This window comes from Cinclus cinclus, chromosome 10, assembly GCF_963662255.1.
Source record: "Cinclus cinclus chromosome 10, bCinCin1.1, whole genome shotgun sequence".
Taxonomy (NCBI): domain Eukaryota; kingdom Metazoa; phylum Chordata; class Aves; order Passeriformes; family Cinclidae; genus Cinclus; species Cinclus cinclus.
In genome coordinates, this window is record NC_085055.1 from 25,868,634 (window position 1) to 25,890,609 (window position 21,976).

The 21,976-nt window shown below is 43.5% G+C and overlaps 1 protein-coding gene across 2 annotated transcripts in view; it reads left to right on the forward strand.

Moving 5' to 3' along the window:
- Positions 1 to 18,831, forward strand: part of CLSTN2 (calsyntenin 2) — a 185,512-nt gene extending 166,681 nt beyond the window's left edge. For both annotated transcript variants that reach the window (XM_062498932.1, XM_062498933.1), the window contains 8 exons: positions 802 to 968; positions 4,369 to 4,517; positions 6,042 to 6,265; positions 7,908 to 8,078; positions 8,677 to 8,822; positions 9,495 to 9,618; positions 11,251 to 11,435; positions 18,634 to 18,831. In XM_062498932.1, coding sequence (XP_062354916.1) covers positions 802 to 968; positions 4,369 to 4,517; positions 6,042 to 6,265; positions 7,908 to 8,078; positions 8,677 to 8,822; positions 9,495 to 9,618; positions 11,251 to 11,435; positions 18,634 to 18,831 — 1,364 coding nt within the window. The remainder of the gene's footprint in view (positions 1 to 801; positions 969 to 4,368; positions 4,518 to 6,041; positions 6,266 to 7,907; positions 8,079 to 8,676; positions 8,823 to 9,494; positions 9,619 to 11,250; positions 11,436 to 18,633) is intronic.
- The last annotated feature ends 3,145 nt before the right edge of the window (positions 18,832 to 21,976 follow it).

Consider the following 21,976-nt stretch of genomic DNA (forward strand, 5'->3'; position numbering starts at 1 on the left):
CAAGCTCTAAAAATTCTCCTAAAGGAGGATGAGTAAATCACTAACAGTCCCAAGAGTAACTGAGATGCCATGATCACTGGAGCAGGCAGTCTGTAATCACGTTTTATTGACAGCTCCTAAAGATCAGTCTTCCTTGGGAGCTGTCTGGAATCCAAGCGAGCTTGTATGCAGGGCCTAGTGCAATGCAGAGTGAGCAGGACCTGGCACCAAATGGTGTACCTTGGATCAGGGATAGCTCTCCCAGCCTCTCAGATAGGGGCTGTACACATGTCCCTGCTTGCTGCTGGAATTCCCAGCATGTCCTCAGACACAGCCCAGGGAGTTTGTGTACACAGAGCCACCACTCTCAGCTCATCAGGTACTGTGCTCTTGGGAGGACAAAGGCAGACATAGCTGATCTTGTCATTGAACACTTGCAAATACTGTTTCTCTACAAATAAATATTTGGCCTAAATATTTTTTTAAATTGGTGTTTGAATACTTGAAAAGCTTCATTTTTAAAAATCATGTGCTTTCTTGTACACATTTAGGAAGCCATGTTTCATCTCTGGGTTTGCTGTTTCAGCTTTATAAATACTTGAATACATACAGTCCTGGAAAAACAAGAATGCTAAAAACAGCCTGCTTCCAGGTGCCACCCAACAACCCACAAAAACATTCCACTGTACCGCAACAAATGGGATCTAAAATATACTTGGCTAAAATAGATAGAGATTATTTATGTTAGAACATAAAATGATTTATTAAATGTGCAGTTTGTGTGTTGGTACCAGTAACCATTTTGCATCCTCTTTCTTGCAGGTGGTGAAGTCACCAAGCCCAGGTTTGCTCAGTATTTCCATGGCAGCTTGGCAAGTCTGACAATCCGGCCAGGGAAAATTGAAAGTCAGAAAGTGATTTCCTGTTTGCAGGCCTGCAAGGAAGGTCTTGATATTAATTCTCTTGAGAGTCTTGGCCAAGGAATAAAGGTGAGGGATGAACTGACATCATTTTTGATAAAAATTTTGATCTGATTTATGGAGAGCCCAAGGTAGAGTACACACAGTACAGAGGTACTCCCAGAAGCAATGTAATTTCCCATAAAATCATGCAAAGACAAAAGAGAACAGTAGAAAAACTGTTATACTGCAAAGAAAAATGTTTCCCTTATTGCAGAGTAGATTATCAGAAAGTAAGGCACTGCTGATATTTCAGAGTCTGTATGAATTGCCAGGTTGTGTTTTCATGCTCATTTTGTTACTTCTACAGAAATAGATGCGATTCCAAAAATTTATTGAATTTTGATCTCAAGTAGTTTTAAAGCAGCAGAATACTTAAGTCGTAATGCGATAGCATTCTAAAATTCAGTGTGTTCAAAGAGGAAAACTTTATGGTACATGAAAATTGAACAATAAAATCCCCTAAAGTCAAGGAATTAAATTTTTATATTTGAGTGGAATCATCATCTATGTTAATTTTGCATTTGACTACTGGTAATGTAGATCTTTTTCTAAGACTGGAGAAAAACAGACAGGGAAATCCTGTTTCAGTTGACCTAGTGGCCAGATGGCTTTGCATTCATTCAGATAATTCTGAAATTCTGTTCTTTGAATGCATATGTAGGATCTTGGCTATTCAACTGCTCACATGAGTTGCATTGTCAGTTTTCTTTTACTGACACCATTATTTGGTGACAGTGTTCTTGTGCTCAGTGTAAATGCACTTGTGAAGCTGTTTCCTAGCACACAAATACCACTTCTAAAGGAGCTGAGCTTCAGTTCCAACCCAGGAGCTCCCTTTGGGTGCAGATAGTGCATCCTGAGAAAGTGAACAGGGGTGTTTTGGTGTGGGGTTTTCTGAGGGGAGGAGGATGGTGCTCTAACACTTAATCTGGACCATGCAGGGGAATGCCATGGACTGCATTTTATTAGCCAAACCTTTCAGTTGTACAGACTGACTTGAAATGGGCTCAGATGTCTGTCCAGGTGATGGTAGGTTGCATGGTGTAGTATAGCTGACACATTGTGTGAAAACAAGGGTAAAAATGAAAATTGAAAGTGCAAAGGTCAGGGGGAATTTTGCTAGTTCTAAGTTTTACATATGAGGAAAGACCCCAAAGAATTCTTTTATCATCCTACCAACAACATCATAAGGAATTTCACATTGCTGCTTCTCCCAGCAACGGGACACAGGGGTTGGTTAAAACTGTTTTTAAAAGGCAGCATACAAGGAACAAGTAGGGATTTCTAGAACCCACATGTGTACACCTGCTAATAAGTAATTTGCTGGGATTTTCCATTAATTAAAGCACAGTGCACTTCATCCATTGTGCTTAAAAGCATAGTAATTCCTCCTCTATTGTTGCCCTCTGAAACCTGACAATATTTGAGTCACCCCAGTTTCATGGGCTTGGGAAACTCCCTCTTCTACTACCCACTGCTGCTCCAGCATTTGTGACTGGCTTCTTTACTGTACTGGCAGTGCAGAGGGGAAAAGGAATACAAGGGATTGTTTCCTGACTTTTAATGGTTTTGCAAACCTACAAAACATGTTCATTTTCTGAAATACAGATGAGGCATAGTGGAGTTTTTTTTAAGTTACTGATGTTGCTTTTACTGCCTCAGCATGCCAACAGTGAGAGAAACCACAGGAAGCAAAAATGAAAGGAGCAGCCAGAGAGAGATTCTGGAAGGGTTTCTTTTGGGGGCTAACAGAAGGAAGCTCAGCTGAAAGCAGAACAGTTGCCTGACCTTGAAGAGAAAATGAGAGAGGAAGGTGCTGTGGTGTCAAAACCAAACACAATTGATCCCAGACAGGCATGTGTCACAGCTGCACACGGGTTCTGTGGGGCAGTTTATGTGGCGCTTTGCAGATTCAATGTTGGCAGACTGATGCTGGAAGGTGTTTCTGGGCACTTTGGACCATGGAGAGTCACCCTTTAACCACCTAAGAAAGAGCAGTGCAGCTGCAGTTTCTGACACGATAGTGTTAGACATTTTTGGGCTGCAGCCTAATTTTCAGAGCTCTGTAACAATTCTCTGAGACACTAAAATGTTGCTATATTTAGCTTTTTTTAATGAGAAAGACAAAAATGGCTCAGACTGGGGCTTTCTCCTTCCCTTTGGCAGTGTTCCAGCTGTTCTGGCAGATGAGCTATTAACTGGCTAGCTAGAATCTCCTTTTGTTAATTTTATTCTCTACTGCTGCTAGCTTAAAGAGAGGAAAAATAACTGTATGCAAGCTGGGATTCATGTTAGTTCTCCTCTTTTATAAAAAATACACTTCAGTGTGTTGTGACCTTCCTGCACAAGCTTTAAACCCAGTCTTCTGTGTTCTGTTTGAGAGGACCCTGTGCTTCCTCCTGTTCTTCACAGTCTATTTGATGTGTTTTGCTTTTTAACCTTTCTGGCTGTAAGGAAGTGTAGGCAGCCACTGTCCATATTTAACAGAACATCTTCACATAATCAATGCCCAGCTCTGGGGAGGGAGCCTTCCCAAGAGAGAAAGGTGCATTTGTGTTCTGTGCTGACAACAGTGGGGTACAACATCAAGGGGGTTACACTGGTTTCCTCTGCAATGCAGACAGTTTACTGAACCAGTTAACAGACAAAACAGGGAATTAGGATTAATTACTGTGAAGGTAAAAATCAGTCATTGGTTGTGTCACAACAGTGATGAAATTTCTTGGTCAGCAAGACTGATCTGTGTTCAGTGCAATGGAGCAGAGAAGGCTCGGGGCTACAAGAGCAGACAGTGACTGTGCAGGGTTTGCTGGCCCAAGTGAGCATCTCCATCTTAAATCATGACACCCTTATTGATCATCAGACAGGATGGAGAGTCCCCTTTACTGTGGCTGACATTAATGAAGATATAGGAGGCAAATGTAATTGTTTTGTTTGTTCACATTGAAATATATCTCAGAAGGGTAGGCCAGGATGAAACCACACAGAAAGCAGCCAAAATATGCTTCTGATGCTAGGCTAGCTCAAAAGACAATGCTTTTAAAAGAGGAATGTGTTTAAACTAAAAAGATTACATAGGAATCATAATCATGGCGGTAAGTTAAGGTTTTGAGCTTCTACAGATTTCAAAAATAAATAGCATTGGAAATTGCTGTAGAAATTTTCGTAGCAAGGTTAATAAGGCTGGACAAATAACAGCAAATCTGGATTAATTTATTACAAAATTATAACAGTAGTTATTTAGGTGACTGATACAAGCAAATGTTTTAGAGAACAGCATGTGAATTCAGCCAGTGATAGCTACTAAGACTTTTTTTCTTAAATCATTACATTTTTAATTTATGTCTGTGCAACATTCCTTAAAAAATATATTATTTTGTACTCTGTACCCAGTGTCTTAAATACTAATTACTTGCATTTCTCCTAGTATCACTTCAACCCTTCCCAGTCAGTCCTTGTCATGGAAGGAGATGACATTAAGAATGTAAATCAAGCCCTCCGAAAAGTCTCATACATCAACTCCAGACAGTTTCCTACTGCAGGCATACGACGTCTCAAAGTGTCATCTAAAGTTCAGTAAGTTATACTTCAGCTGAATTGAACAGATTTGGAACATTTTTAAAGAATTAATTTTTTCTTTGGTCATGTAAAAAGAATCATTTTGGCTAAATTAAATTGATAAATCCAACTGCTTTGTTACTGAACCTAAAGGATTAATTTAATTTACTTTTATTTCTATTTCCATGGGGGTTTTCTCTTGATATTATCTTCTTAAGAAACCTTTTTTGTTAATGTAATGTACTTGCATTCTCTTTATAGTTTGGGGCATACAGTCTGGACCAAACAGTGCATTTATTGCAATCTTATTTACTTTTCATTTTAAACATTTATAGTTCCTTCTGAGATAGCCAGAGCCATGACTTTTTAAAGCAGTCCTGTTCCATCTAACAGAGGAGATATCTGCAAGAGCAGTATCTGTAGGTGTGCTTGAAGCAGCCTGTGTGTGTCTGGCCCGGATGCATCCATGCTGTCCCTGGAGCACTGGTGGAGGCTGTTGGGCAGAGTCCATGTCCCTCTCTCCTCTCCTCTCCTCTCCTCTCCTCTCCTCTCCTCTCCTCTCCTCTCCTCTCCTCTCCTCTCCTCTCCTCTCCTCTCCTCTCCTCTCCTCTCCTCTCCTCTCCTCTCCTCTCCTCTCCTCTCCTCTCCTCTCCTCTCCTCTCCTCTCCTCTCCTCTCCTCTCCTCTCCTCTCCTCTCCTCTCCTCTCCTCTCCTCTCCGTGCCGCACCTGCTCAGTGATGTTCAGAGCTGCCCACAGCCTCTCCTGGGCTCCCCTGGGCTCAGCTCTGTCCAGAGCAGGCAAAGCAGGGCTCTGGAGTGGAAACAAACCCAGTTCTGCCAACTCTCACCTGCTGTAGGCATAGTTGTTCCCAAGTGCCAGGGCTGGGCTGCAGGCTGAGCTCCTGGCTAGGAGAACAGCTCCCGAGGCAGTCCCACTGGAACCAATCCAGCTTGCACATTCCAGGGCTGGCCCAGCTCCTGTGCCAGCATGAAATGAGGCAAAGCTTGTCAGGAGATTCACTTCCAAAGCACACCGCTGATTCAGATGAAAATGGAAGTACAGGCAGCTTTCCTCCCCTGCAAATATTGGAGGGTCCCAAAAAGAGTTCATGATGGGAACAATTTAAATGGAGAATAAGGCCCTTTATTCACACATGATAAGATGACCATGTTGTATTCATTAGCTAGCACTTTCTGAATTTAATGTTAGGTTTACTAAAGTTAGTTGTTATCTAGTTAACTTTTTTAACCATTTACTCTTGTTAAATGTCAGTTAAACATTAAAATATTGTTTTGAGAGTGACCTTAGGAAAGACTGAGTTTGTCCCTCAGAGTGAGTATCTGTGAAGATGGGAAGGGAGTAGAGGGCCAGAGCTGGCCTGTGTGCACAGAAGTACAGGAATATGTCCTCATGTGTGACAGTGCCCAAAGATGTATTGGGCTGATGTGAGAGCCATGAGCTGGGTTTGGGGCAGTGCCAGTGCCATAGTCCTCTGATGTGCAATGTGTCACATGCAGTTAATGACTAATATATTTTTTCAGATGTTTTGGTGAAGATGTCTGCATTAGTATCCCAGATATAGATGCCTATGTAATGGTGTTTCAGGCCAATGAGCCCAAGATTACCATAACTGGGATGGACCACTTTGCTAGACCAGCTGCACAGTTTGAAAGTGAAAGAGGTGTTAACTTGTTACCTGACATCAGGATTGTCAGCACAGTCACTAAAATGGAGCATTCAGTGGATTTCAGAGAACATGACCGAGGTTTGTGTCTTTCTTTTAAATATTATTACTCATTTCATAACATCTCCTCATATTTTTTAAAGGATGGTACAAACAAGTAATGCAAAGGAAGTCACTTCACCCAGATTAATTAGGCCACAGTAATGCTGTACTGAAGAAATTCAATTCAACACATTGAAAAGTGTGTTAAATGGTGGCAGATCAGAAGGTGCTTCAAAGAAAAAGCAGATTTTCCATGTAGTGTCCATTAATATATTTCAGAATAATTCCTTTCTACTCTTCCTTTCATATTCTGTTACATTAGGGTATTCTCATTAGAATTTCTCTGTTTGTAACAGAATTTTTTAAATTGTGCTGATAAAATGAAAAACAGTAATTGAACAGAAGTCAAAGTTTTAGTCTACTCTTATGTTTCCAGCTCTGACACTAGCTTGTGAGTGATACTTGAGAAAATAATCTCATGCCTCAGTTTCCCACCTATGAAATGTATATATAATCTTTTTAAAATATTAATTTTCAATGATGACAGTTTATTCTAATGATAAGCAGTGTGGGAATTATTACTCAACACTGTGTGAATGTTCAAAAGCATAAATCAAGTTTTAAATCACTGTCTATAAAGGAATCTTCCTTTTGCGTGCTTGTGTGCAAGGCACATGGAATGCCTAGTAATTTGAAGAAACATTCTAAACACTGTTTGTTGGACCAGAATAAGCAGCAACTAGATGTACATCTCCGGAGAAGAGAAAATGGATAATGATATGCAAGTTTAGGGGCGTGCATTACCTGAGCCTACAAATTTGACTAGGGCTGCATTTCTGGATATGTTACAGCTGTACCTAGAGCTTAGGTACCCAAAAAGCTCCTGCATTAGGAGCTGGCAGTCTGGGGCATAAGGCTTTCCTGGATGTGCCCTCCTTCCCAATACACTCTCTAACATCAAATTTGCAAAACGGGCAGGAATTTCCAGGCTTGCAGTGTCTGTGCTCTCAGGGAGCTGCTTAAGCAGTTTTGCTACACATTCTGTGCTAAGTTGATCAGAGAATTTAAATATTAAATTGCTATGCTACTCTTTTTGCAGTGACAGAATTATATTTTTACTTGTACATGTTGAAGGACAGTCAGTTTATAACAATTTCTTTAAGCCACACAGCACATGATCTTGCTATTAATGATAATGCCCTGCTCTTGGATAGATGGCCAGGTCTTTGTAATGCAAATTGTTTACAGGTCATAGAGTAATTGAGAGAATTATCCAAGCATAGACACATTGGATGTGTATTTCTCTAGTTTGTTTTTCCTTGTGAAATCTTGAATCATTACAGCATTGAAACCCGGAATTTTTTACATTAATTTATTTCCCATATCAAATTTCAGTTTTCTACTTCCAGTAATGTTCTCGGGTACCTTTTATTACAGAGCAATATATTTTCTATTTATCGCACTGGGTGTTTGTAGGCTTTTATCATCATGGCACGTGTACAGACATGACACTTCTCTTGATTTGCTTCAAGTGTGCTGGATTTAATATCAGCAAAAACAGTTCAGCCATCTTGGCAAAAACTGAAAGCCCTGATGCAAAGCACATAAAAAGACTGAGCTGTTATCTGATCTTTTATCTTCATTTCCTCCTTTTTTCATGCTCTATGACATGGGTTCACAGCCAATAAGCAACTGGTAGTAGAAGAAATGCTCCACAACTTGGATTTCTGTGATGTTCTGGTTATTGGTGCAGAACTAGACCCTGAACAAGAGTGCTTAGAACTAGATAATGGGGAGCTTCAAGGAAAACATCTAGATGCCACAAATTCTACAGCAGGATATTCAATCTACGGTAAGTTCATGACATTTGTTTTCCCTTATTTTGTCACATCAATTATATATTGGAACAAAAGCTCAAATATGTAAGAAATTGGACAGATTTCTATGATTTTCTAGCCATGAAAATATCCCAAGAGTGACTCTATCTTAAAAAAACACAGTTGCTTCTTGATCTCTGGATGTGCTGTGTTTGCCTTTCGGATTCTCAGCATCCCTCCTGCTACTCCCCAAGTAAGGAAAATGGCATCCATGCTTTCTGTAAATGTGGGGTTCTTGTGGACCATCACAGCGGAACATGGGAGTGAGTGGGTTCCTCAGTGCTCTAGTACAATGTTGGGACATTGGCCATCTTTTTCTGATCTACTAAGTAATTTATTCTGCACCATTGTTGTTCTATTTATCCCTCTCCATTAGGGACCTATATTCAATTACAAAAACTATCTTCATATGATCAAGTGTCAGGGAACATTCAATGCCCTGTTGTTTCCAGACCATTCTGCTGAGTTCTGTGTGTTCCATGAGCAGTTGATTGAGCAGTTGATTTGTTGTTTAAGGCCAGACCAGTGTTCTCTTCACTGTCCCTGAGCTGTCCTTGCCCTCCCACCCCGCAGGTGTGGACAGCATATTCAGCTATGAGCAGGTGCTGCGGCAGCTCCGCTACCGCAACTGGGGAACCTCAGCCACCTCGGACAGGAAGTTCAGGGTCAAGTGCTCCGAGCTCAATGGGCGTTACACCAGCAACGAGTTCAACCTGGAGGTGAGCAATGAGCTCTCTGTGGAGGTGAGCAGTGAGTTCAGCCTGGAGGCAAAAAATGAGTTCAGCTTGGAGGTGAGCAGTGAGTTCAACCTGGAGGTGAACAGTGAGTTCAGCCTGAAAGTGAGCAATGAGTTCAGCCTGGAGGTAAGCGATGATTTCAACCTGGAGGTTAGCAATGACTGAGTTTTTTCCAACCTAACACTGAGGCCTAGAGCCCAGGTAACAACTGAAAGAAATTGCTGGACCTACTTAGCAGTATGATCAAAATTAATCAATGTTTATAAAGGTAATTAACAGCTTAATAATTGTTAAGAAAATTAACAATTATTTTGTAATATTTAGGTAACACCTAAAAGCTGATTAATATAGAGAGAAGAAAAATTCACTACTTACCTGAACAGGTAAACAAAAAGATTCCTGTTCTGTGCCACTTCAGAGTCAACAACCAGAAAGATTAGAATGCATTTTTCATGCTACAAATTAGAAATAATAATATTAAGTTGTGTATTTTCAGCTGGCACTAAAAAAGGAATTAATTTGGCCTTTTGCATCTATGAAGTAGTGTTCCTATCAGCTGATGAACTTCATAGTCCAATTTAATACATGGAACCAGTAGGCTTGCAGTATAAAACACTTTTTAGTATCTGATCTATTGTTTTTCTCTTCCTCCAGGTTAATATTCTACACACTTCCAACTCCAACTTCATGGACCATGCAAATCACATGATAGTTCAGCCTCAATTTCTCCAATCTGTTCAGCAGCCTGAGGGGAGTGTAATTGCAGTTCACAGCTCAGGTATGTGACACCTTCCCAGAGGTTTCTCACAATGATTCCAGTTCACAGCTCAGGTATGTGACACCTTCCCAGAGGTTTCTCACAATGATTCCAGTGTGTCAGTGTTTCCCTTGTGGGTCAGCCTGCTCCACAGACTAAAGCCCTGAGGGCCATTATTTCAGCTTCTAAAACCTCTCAGAGATCATTGCACAGGTGTGAAAGAAGGTAACAATGAATTCTATTCTGTCCAATAATGTACTTTGTAATTAAAACCTGGCATCCTTTTTTAAAGTCTTCATTAATGATTTTGAACTCTGACCCCCCACAGTAAAAACTGCCTTGTTTCTAGTATTGAATGGTATGAAGGGTAATATTTATGATCATATTGTCCTTGTGCATTTGTAGTTCTGTAGCATATTAATTTCTACCCACTCCTTTAAAAGCAAAAGGAAGAAATTGTATTAATTTTTAAATACATAATTGCTGCAGTGCCTCTGTTAGCTGCTGTCAAGGTCTCAGTCTGGGCTCTCTGGAGATACAAGTTCATCTAGTCATGTGCAGCATGCATTAAGATATATTTTAATTTATTTTTTAGGCTATATGAGTTAAAATATGTACCCAAATCTGAAACCTTCACAGTGAAGTTGAATCCAGGGCAAAGATACTTGTTTAAAACTTGGATTATGAAATCCTTTTAGCTGAAGGATACATATGTAAAGAAGTAAAGTGATGTAAAGTGTAGGCAGTTATAAGTAGCTATATACAGACATACTTAGAAAATTACTGTATTTTTCTTTACATTGTACAGACAGTTCACTAAAATGAAACTGAATGTTTAATGGATAAACTGTTGCAAACTAGGTTTTTTGGCTCCTAAATATGTTTTGATTTCAGACTTCCATTCCTGTAGGCAGGGCAAAGGCAATAAAATGGGTTATGGACTGGTTAATCCCATTGCTTCTGGAACTGCAGTACCTCAAAGTACATAGAAAACAGCAGCATTTCTCCACTGACCTAATTATGGAGCTGATTACATGTGGTAGTTCAGAGAGATTTCTTCCTGTGACTAGGTAGAGACAGGGACTTCTCAGAGTGCAACCAAACAGAGAGGAAAAATGTCTTGAGTCCTCAAGAGTCTTCCAGAAAAGTTGTAACACAGGCAAGTAGGGTGGCAATGCATTTATTTCTGGGAGTTTGAGATTCAAATCACAGGTGTCTGAAACCTTTGAAAATACAAGCTTTGGGATGCACATTTTGTCTCAAGTAAGGTTGAGGCCTCAGCTGTGATCAGAAGGGGTAACATGCAGGTGAGATAACAGAATTTTACTGCAGAAACTAATTGACTCTGCAGTTATTAACTACTTGTTTTCTGTAGTTAAGTGGCTCAAAGAGCAAAGGTGGGCATGCTCACTTTTTAGTTAGGATTTATCATACTCAGGTTAAGATATCTATGAACACCATGTGTGTGTGCTCCATCTTAGTGGATGGGCAGTGGTCATCACTTTCTGTCATCACTTTCTGTCATACTAGGCACGTGGCAGGTGTCTGTCCAAAGGAGGTGGTGCTGTGTGTTGAAAACGAACAAGGTTCATGGGATTTAGGTGATTTGTTCCACAAGGGTGACTGCATTCCCTTTGCCACCCTTTGTTGCAGTGGTTCCCAGCATGGCCACGATCGTTGTCATCGTCTGTGTGAGCGTCCTGGTGTTGGTGATCACGCTGGGCGTGTTCCGGCTGCGCACGGCTCATCACCGCGGCACCACGGGCCCCGAGGGAGCCAAGGAGAGCGACATGGACTGGGATGACTCTGCTCTCACCATCACCGTCAACCCCATGGAGGTACTTAACTGGGGCACAGCACTGCACGCTGGCCAGGAGCCACTGGCTGGGCTGGCAGTGGGTTTGAGCCTCTGTCCTGGTTTGAAAGACAGGTGTTTGCTAAGGAAAGCAGAAGCCTCCCTTTGGACTGAAAAATATGATCCTTCCTTCCTGCAGATTATTATGATTTTGAAATTAAGGGAGCTTTCAGGCAAAGATATGGGGGTAGGAATAACAGTTCTTTACAAGTATATCTAACAAGACAAACAAGAACAACAACAGCTATGAAATTACCCACAAACAGAACAGTAACTCAGTCCCAGTCCCTTTCTGGCTGCAGGCACCTTTTCCCTGAGCTGCAGTTCCCGGTGCTGGGGGCGGGCAGGTCCCGCAGAGCTGCAGGAGGGCTGGGGGTGATGGCAGCGCTGTCCCAGGGGGAGAGAGAGATGGAGAGAGAGCCCTCTGCTCACAGTGTGGGTCCAGGTTCTCAGCGGAGTGCTGGATGGTGGCAGGTTACAGCGAGAAGGCAGTGGTGCAGGGTCTGACAGCAGTGAGGATGGCTCCCGGCGCTGGGATGGCAGGGATGGGGCTGAGGCGGCGATCGTCCTTCTCGTCCAAACTCCGCGGGGGAAATTGGGCCGAGGCCCAGCCTTCTGCTTCCTCTTCTGGATGTTTGAATCTCACGGGGCTTCCCTCCTCTCTTCCCTCCCCCTTGCCATCAGGGCCCAGTCAACAGGTATCTTGGCATGACAATGGGGAAAATTCCACAGAGGGAAAAGGGAAAGAACCAACTCCCTATATTATCCACCCCGAATTTTACCCTACCATCATGCTACATCAAATTAAAATCTTCAAATTATAGACATACATACAGTTACAGATACAGGCACAGTATTGTAGGTAGTTCACCCTAAAACAGGGTCTCCTTGGGGAATGCATTGGGTCTTTCCATCTCTTTGCATCACCTACCAGGTACAACCTGGCCCTTGAGCAAAAACCACCCCACAAATAGGATTGTCTTTGCTGGACGAATAGGATTTTCTTTGCTGGAGGCAGAGTTCACCCAAACAGTTTTTCCTAGCATACCTCTCATATGCACCACTGGAACCTTGTCCCCATCTGGTGTTCTCAAGGGCTCAGACTGGGCAGGGCCTGCTCGATTAGTGGAACCTTGGGTGTTCACTAACCATGTGGCCTTTGGTAGATTAATCTCCCAGTTCTTGAAAGTCCCCCCACCCAGTGCCTTCAAGGTGGTTTTAAGCAGCCCATTGCACCGTTCCACTTTCCCAGCCGCTGGTGCGTGACAAGGAATGTGGTACACCCACTCGATGCCGTGTTCTCTGGCCCAGGTGCTTATGGGGCTGTTCTTGAAATGAGTCCCATTGTCTGACTCAATTCTCTCAGGGGTACCATGTCTCCAAAGGACTTGTTTTTCCAGGCCCAGGAAGGTGTTGCAGGCAGTGGCATGAGGCACAGGGTAGGTCTCCAACCATCCAGTGGTGGCTTCCACCATGGTCAGCACGTAGCGCTTGCCTTGGCGTGTCTGAGGCAGTGTGATGCAGTCAATCTGCCAGGCCTCCCCATACTTATATTTGGACCACCGCCCCCCACACCAGAGGGGCTTCACTCGCTTGGCTTGCTTGATGGCAGCACACGTCTCACAGTCATGGATAACCTGGGAAATACTGTCCATGGTGAGATCCACCCCTCGGTCTCGTGCCCACTTATAGGTAGCATCTCTACCTTGATGACCTGAAGCATTGTGGGCCCATTGAGCCAGGAACAACTCTCCCTTGTGTTGCCAGTCTAAGTCTATCTGTGACACCTCTATCCTTGCAGCCTGATCTACTTGCTCATTGTGTTGGTGCTCCTCATTAGCCCGACTCTTGGGGACATGGGCATCTACATGACGGACCTTTACGGGTAGCTTCTCTACCCGACTGGCAATGTCTTTCCACTCATCAGCAGCCCAGATTGGTTTTCCCCTACGTTGCCAGTTAGCTTTTTTCCATCTTTCCAGCCAGCCCCACAGAGCATTGGCTACCATCCATGAATCAGTGCAAAGGTAAAGCTTTGGCCACTTCTCTCTTTCAGCAATGTCCAGGGCCAGCTGAACGGCTTTGAGTTCAGCAAGTTGACTTGATCCACCTTCTCCTTCAGTAGCTTGTGCAACCTGTCGTGTGGGGCTCCATACGGCTGCTTTCCACTTCCGGTTCATCCCCACGATGCGACAGGAACCGTCAGTGAAAAGAGCGTAGCGAGTTTCATCTGCTGGCAGTTGGTTGTATGGCGGGGCTTCATCAGCCCGGGTCACTTGTTCTTGCTCCTCTTCATCGGCAAGACCAAAATTTTCACCTTCTGGCCAGTTTGTAATTATTTCCAAAATCCCAGGGCCATTTGGGTTTCCAATAAGGGCGCGCTGTGTGATGAGGGCAATCCACTTGCTCCATGTGACATCGGTGGCGTGGTGGGTAGAGGGGACCTTCCCTTTAAACATCCACCCCAGCACTGGTAGTTGGGGTGCCAGGAGGAGCTGTGCTTCTGTGCCAATCACTTCTGAGGCAGCTTGAACTCCTTCAGAAGCAGCCAAGATCTCCTTCTCTGATGGGGTGTAGTTGGCTTCAGACCCTCTGTAACTTCAGCTCCAGAATCCCAGAGGTCGGCCTCAGGTCTCACCAGGTACCTTCTGCCAAAGGCTCCAGGACAAGCCCTTGTTCCCGGCTGCAGAGTAGAGCACATTCTTCACCTCTGGTCCCGTCCTGACTGGGCCGAGGGCTACAGCATGAGCGATCTCCTGCTTGATCTGGGCAAAGGCTTGCTGCTGCTCAGGGCCCCAGTGGAATTCGTTCTTCTTCCAGGTGACCAGGTAGAGAGGGCTCACGACATAGCTGTACTCAGGAATGTGCATTCTCCAAAAGCCTACGGCATCTAGAAAAGCTTGTGTTTCCTTCTTGTTGGTTGGTGGAGACATTGCGGTGATCTTATTGATGACCTCAGTGGGGATTTGGCGCCGCCCGTCTTGCCACTTTACTCCCAGGAACTGGATCTCTCGGGCAGGACCTTTGACTTTGCTCCTCTTGATGGCAAAACCGGCTCCCAGCAGAATCTGGATGATCTTTTCTCCTTTCTCAAATACTTCCATTGCCGTGTTCCCCCACACAATGATGTCATCGATGTATTGCAGATGTTCTGGAGCTTCACCCTTTTCCAGTGCAGCCTGGATCAGTCCATGGCAGATGGTGGGGCTGTGTTTCCACCCCTAGGGCAGTCGGTTCCAGGTGTACTGCACGCCCCTCCAGGTGAAAGCAAACTGAGGCCTGCACTCTGCTGCCAGAGGAATGGAGAAAAATGCATTGGCAATGTCAGTGGTGGCGTACCACTTTGCTGCCTTGGACTCCAGCTCGTACTGGAGTTCCAGCATGTCCGGCACGGCAGCGCTCAGCGGTGGAGTCACTTCATTCAATGCACGATAGTCCACAGTCAATCTCCATTCTCCATCAGACTTGCGCACAGGCCAGATGGGGCTGTTGAAGGGTGAGTGGGTTTTGCTGACCACCCCTTGGCCCTCCAGCTCACGGATCATCTTGTGGATGGGGATCACGGCATCTCGATTTGTCCTGTAGTGCCTGTGGTGCGCTGTCGAGGTGGCAATTGGCACTTGCTGCTCCTTCACCTTCAGGAGTCCCACTACAGATGGGTTCTCTGACAGTCCAAGCAAGGTGTTCAATTGCTTAATGTTTTCTGCCTCTACAGCAGCTATTCCAAAAGCCCACCTGAGTCCCTTTGGGTCTTTGTAATAGCCATTCCTCAGGAAGTCTATGCCTAGAATACATGGTGCCTCTGGGCCAGTCACAATTGGATGCTTCTGCCACTCTTTCCCAGTCAGGCTCACCTCAGCCTCCAGCAAAGTCAATTCCTGTGATCCCCCTGTCACCCCAGCAATAGAAACAGGCTCTTCCCCCACATGTTCTGATGGTATTAGGGTGCACTGTGAACCAGTGTCAACTAATGCCCTATGTTTCTGTGGCTCTGATGTGCCAGGCCATCGGATCCACACCGTCCAAATGACCCGGTTTTCCTGTGCCTCTCCCTGGCTAGAGGCAGGGCCCCTCTAGCACTGGTTATTATTTCCTTCCTGGGCATACATGTTGGAGGTTCCCTCAAGGGGATATGACAAATCATCCTCCCTTTTGTAATACCCTGCATCTTGGTTATGGGAAGTTGAGGCCACCTTCACTTTAGTGGAGCTCCTTTGGTTAGTGTTTCCCTCCCTGAGTTGATGCACTCGTGCTGCCAGGGCAGAAGTGGGTTTCCCATCCCACCTCCTCATGTCTTCCCCATGGTCACGCAGAAAGAACCACAGGTCAGCTCGTGGGGTGTATCCTCTCTCCCTAGCTGGGGGACGTTGGGCTCTAACTCTGGGATCTGTGACTCGCACTGGTGCTGCATTGACCTTCCTCATCTCCTCCCTCACCCCTCTTATCTCCTCCTTGAACTCCTCTCTGAGTTCCCTAATCACGGCAGAGACCTGAGCCTGCATTGGGCCATTCATTATACTCTCAAAATTTCTGAGCCTATTGGCAACAGAACCCACTGTCTCGTGGTTGGTGTCATCATTAATGGCTGCAATGAATGTGGTGTATTGAGATGGCCCCAGGTGTGCCAGATTCCACAACATCTGCCCTGTGCACCTGACCTTGTCGGGGTCATTGTCATGTTGTCCACCCCTCCCAAAGAGTATCTCCAGTATTGCCACTTCTCTCAGCTGTTGGATGCCCTCCTCAGCGGTTTTCCAGTGCATTCTATGGTGGTGCTCCTGCATTCTCTCTCTATGGACAAACCTCTCTCTTACACTCATTAAAAGCCTCTCCCAGAGGGAAAGGGGACCTGGTTCCCTTACGAATACGTGATCCACACCTGAGTTCTGGGTCAGGGGTCCCAAATTCCTTGCCTCAGTACCATCCAGCTGCACACCTGTACCCATAAGGTCCCAGACCCGCAGTAACCACGTTGTAAAAGCCTCACGGCCCCTTCGTACAACATCTTTACGCAGATTACGGAGACTCTCGTACGACAGGGACTCTGTGATGATCTCAACCTCTGGCTCCCCTGCTGGTTGTGAGGGCCCTGCTTTCTGATCATTATTATCTAGGTGCTTTGTTTTCACCTTAGACTTTCTAGTTTCCACGGGGGCAACTGCTGCTGGCTGTGAGTGCCCTTGCAGTTCAGCTGGAGCCTGGAGAGATGTAACATTTGTGGGTTCCACTGCTGCACCATCAGGTTCTCCCTCTTTAAGGCAGAGGGAGAGTTTCTCAAGAGCTTGGGAAAGGTACTCCTTCAGCATTTGGCCCATCTCCTTCACTAGAAACCCCACCCACTCTGGATGGTTCCTTTCTGAGGTGAGCTCTGGGGCAGAGTCAGGCTCAGGGGCATAATCCCTACTTCTTGGGGGATGTATCAGGGTTGTCATCCAAGTCAATCTCCCCTCATCTCGGAATGTTAAATAGAACAGGTTTACAAGGCCTATTAGCAATGTCAGCCACTGTATGATATTATTACTGCTTAGAAGAGATTTGAAACCTTGAAAAACTGGTGGAGCAGACCCAAAAAACTGTGTAAGGGGTTGGGACAAAATTTTTCCTGGTGTCATATCCTCACAGTATGTACCATTATTAAAGTAACCCCAAAAACATACAGTTAGAGTGTGATAGCCCTTAATCCATGTGCCCACCTTCCAGAGAAAGTTAAAAATCCATGAATCTCTCACATTGTCAACCCACAAAATGAACTGGATAATAGTTACAGCAGCCTGAGTTATAGGACACATGTTCAAGTAAGGGATTGCAAATGGGAGAGATAGAGCTGTGGCCACATGGAGCCCAAACCACAGTAAGGTGGACAACATGATGCCACCTAACACAAAACTGAGGTAACTCAAGAACTTTTATTCCTTTCTCACCCTTTCCTCTCAATGCCCTCGGGCCCCATGTTGGGGAGCCAAAATCTGTCCTGGTTTGAAAGACAGGTGTTTGCCAAGGAAAGCAGAAGCTTCCCCTTGGACTGAAAAATGTGATCCTTCCTTCCTGCAGATTATTATGATTTTGAAATTAAGGGAGCTCTCAGGCAAAGATCTGGGGGTAGGAATAACAGTTCTTTACTAGTATATCTAACAAGACAAACAAGAACAACAACAGCTATGAAATTACCCACAAACAGAACAGTAACTCAGTCCCAGTCCCTTTCTGGCTGCAGGCACCTTTTGCCTGAGCTGCAGTTCCCGGTGCTGGGGGCGGGCAGGTCCCGCAGAGCTGCAGGAGGGCTGGGGGTGATGGCAGCGCTGTCCCAGGGGGAGAGAGAGATGGAGAGAGAGCCCTCTGCTCACAGTGTGGGTCCAGGTGCTCAGCAGAGTGCTGGATGGTGGCAGGTTACAGTGAGAAGGGAGCAGGGCAGGGTCTGACAGCAGTGAGGATGGCTCCTGGAGCTGGGATGGCAGGGATGGGGCTGATGCGATGATCGTCCTTCTCGTCCGAACTCTATGGGGGAAATGGGCCGAGCCAGAGCCTTCCGCTTCCTCTTCTGACTGTTTGAATCTCGCAGGGTTTCCCTCTTCTCTCTCCTCCCCCTTGTCACCAGGGCCCAGTCAACAGGTATCTTAGCATGACAATGGGGAAAATTCCACAGAGGGAAAAGGGAAAGAACCAACCCCCAACAGCCTCTTTCAGGGTGCAGTTGTTCCATTATGTGTATGTACACTCAGGACTCCAGCCCAGCTCTCAGCTCTGCACACCTTAATCAGGTATCATTGAGAGCTTCAGATTTGTTGTCATGTATCATTACTAAAGAACATGGTGAAGAACTCTAAGCTACAGCATCACTTCCACTCTATCCATGTCTGTAGGTACCCAAGATGATATTGTATCCATGTAAGCATTTATGCACTAAAAGGAGGGGAAATCAGCAGTTTAAAGAAGCTGATGTTGAGCATTTAAATTTTGGCAGTGTGGCTAACAAAGAGATTGTTTATTGACATTCCATTCTTCTTACAGTAGTTTTTGAATATCTGCTACCAACTTGTATGAATTTGATGCTTAATAATCACATAATGATGGAAATCAGATTTGCCCAGCAAGTTAGCATTTCTAAATGTTCATTTGAGACAGCCCTGTCTGGCAAGAAGGCACCTTTCTGCTACTGTCTCATTTCTTTAAATGTGTTGTAGAAATATGAAAAGCCACACCAGACAGAAGAGGAGAGTGAAGAAGACATAGACGATGAAGAAGAAGACACAACCAGTGATGAATCAGATGACAGTGAAGAGGATGAAGAGGAAGAGGAAGTGATTGTCCAAAAGGGAGACAAACAGAATTCCACCAGGCAAGAGCAGTTGGAGTGGGATGATTCAACACTTCCCTACTAACAAATAGCCCTCCAGCCACTGCTCTTTTGTAACAACCAATACAATGTTTTTTCAGAGTTTATGAATTCATTGACAGGATTTGAACTTCTGCTTGCCTATAACTATTTTGCCTAAAATGATCTTGTTGAAGTAATTGATAATGATAGAACTGACCCTTTTCTTACAAAGCCTGGGGGGAAAAATGGTACAAACTCCTGGTATAGGAGTAAAGTAATCCAGAACTTGATCTGTTAGCAAGCATAGTTCTCAATTTCCTGTTTCTACCCTGCAGATGTGTGCCAAAAGTCCTGGTGCTCGATGCATAGAAGTTTTGGCCTTTGCTACTTTTTTTTCACACTGGAGAGTATTCAGCTTGTTATGAAGAATTACTTCTGTGGGTCCAAATACCAGTTGCCATCTAACTTCACATTCTTACAGGTGTAAAAAACATAATCCATCTCCAAATTGGGGCAGGGTTTTAGTGCTGCAGGGGCTGATTTCCATCTGTCATCTCATCCTGCCTTTTGGATGTTAACTGTCTTCTACAAGGGAATATCTAAGACTTGACAGGGGATGCATGTGTGCCTATGTAGGTGTGGACAGTGTATTTTTTCAGGCATGCTGTCAGACCCTCAAGAGAGGGATTTTTATCCAACCTACAGTTAGAAGTTAAAAACGAGTTTTAAAAAAACGGCAACAAGAAGGGGCTGCTGAAGGTTACCAAAAAAACCCCCAGTTCATTCTGTGTCCACAGACTGAGTAATACGGTCTTATGCAAACTGTAAAGTCTAATGGGATTGATTCACTGAAAATATGTAGAGCTGCTCATTAGTTATGGATTGAGCAATTTGCAGCAAATCGATGTTTTAAACTGTCTGTCTCATGAAATCATTAGCTTGCTGCAGCATCTTACTGAACTAGTGGAAATTAAGTGACCCCATTATTCTATAGCTGTGTATGGCTGGGATTTAAACAATTATTTTAGATTAGGAAAATGTTCCCTCTTGCTTAGAAAATGCCAGCTGGAATTCCTAACTGTATTCTGTAAAAACATGATGCCGTATTTTTTCTGTACCCCTGCCTGCCTATAGTGCACAAGAGAAAGGAACAACGCTGTGAGCCCTCTTCTGTGCTCATATTTCTCCCTTATTTCTTCTTCCTGAAGCCATTAGTGTTGAAAGAAGGTTTTATAAAGTAGACAAGGAAAAATAAAACCTACACAGAACCAAAATAGTTGAAAACAAAAACTAAAATCTTAAGTGGTTGAGGGAGTATTTTAGTTTGTTATGGTAACACAGCATATTTTTCTTAAACACTATTAAAAAAAAAAAGTAAAAAAGGACAAAGCAAGCAGAGCTATGTATACAATGTGTTGATAAGTCTCTGTGGCGTGTTTTTGGCCCCCTTTCCTAAAGTACCTTTGCATCTTCGACTGCTCTGCTCACCAAATGCTGCCACACTTGCAGGGGTAGCTGCTCCAATGCATAGAAACAAAATAGCATGGAAATGAATGCTGCTTAGTGGCTGTCTGGGCTGTTTTCCTGAGTACTTTGTTTTCTTTGCAATATCATCTTTGACTTTTACAATCTGCTGTTTAAAATGAGCTGATTCCTCCTCTGCACTCTCCTAGTCAGTCTTGCCACAACTGGACCTTCCTGAGCACTCTGAATGGTGGCTGATGTTGCAAAGGGTACTTGGAGCAATCTTGAGGGTACCCACCTCCCTCAATCCTGGATTATTAACAGCTCCTGAATGTCGTGGGATATAGGAAATATATAGTGTGTTTGGGGGTTCTTGTAATTCCAGTTTCTGCATTTGGTAGCTGAAGGGAAATACTGACAGCAACTAGGCCTTGTAGTTGACTAACTAGAAACTAAAGGAAAGAAAAATCTATATTAATTTTAAAATTATAGGTATTCATGCTTTTATTTGTTGTGTCAGCAGTCACAGTGGCACATTGCAGTTTTCTTTTGTTCTGAATCTTGTTTCATTTTATTCTCTCACACGTATTAAAATTAGAAGAATATGTGCAAAATCAAGGCCACATAAATACATTTTATCTGCAGAAATAACAACTGTAAAAAAATCTCCACAATTTCTGTTCAATACGGAATTAATATTTCTGAATATGTTGACCAAAAATGTTATGTTAGATTAGTTCCTAACATCCCAGTATTCTAGATAATTCCCTAATTTTAATTTTCTTAGTGACATGAAGCAGGCTCTTCATGATGCTTGTTGTCAGCACATATCAGCAAATCTTTCTGCTCAGAAAAAAAATTATTTAAAATTAAATGTAGATATTTAAGTCATTTTCAGATTTAAAACTGGACTTAAATTATTTTAAAGTTTCTGTTATTCCTGATTATTATTGTTGTTGTTGTTGTTATCATAACAAACATTAGGGCAACTTAAAAACAACAATTTCCAACCTTATTGAAAGCCTTTAATTCTTTTATATGTTTGTGAATTCATCAGTGTGTTCCTCCATCTAATAGACTTTTATCTTTTTGTTACTGGAAGCTGATATTTTCAGGTTGTACTCATACATTGCGTAAGAAGCAAACAAAGTATTTTCTCTACTGTAAATAAACCTACATTTTTAAACCTAAGCAAAGTAATACAGGCATGTGTGTTATCACTAAAACGTGGTTTGCAGTAAGATATTCAGCAAACTAAAATGTATCACTATACTTATTTTAGATTACTCGTTGGAGTGCATTATGCAACATTTTTCATTCAAATAAATAGAAAAATTGTTTTCACAAAATGGCAGTGAGAATGAGATACTTCTTCACACAGTGGGCCCTAGAATATTTGTATAGCCCTGAGAACAGTGGCTTCCTGAGCAAAACTACTACTAGAAAATCAGAGAACTATCACTCCCTTTATGGAAAAGAATTCTAACAATACTTCCTCCTTTCCAGAAACTATTTTTTTATATAACCTACTTGCTTAAAAATCAACCAGAACATATACACATATACACACATAAAGACACACATTTGGGGGGTTTTGTCCCTAATGAAAAGCCAAAATTCTTTCCTTTCCTTTCCTTCCTGAAAAAAAGTGGTTAGAACTGTAAAACCATTCAGGTTGGAAAAGACCTCTAAGATGATTGAGCACTGCCCAGCCCACTGCTAACATGTCCCCAGTTTCCCCATTC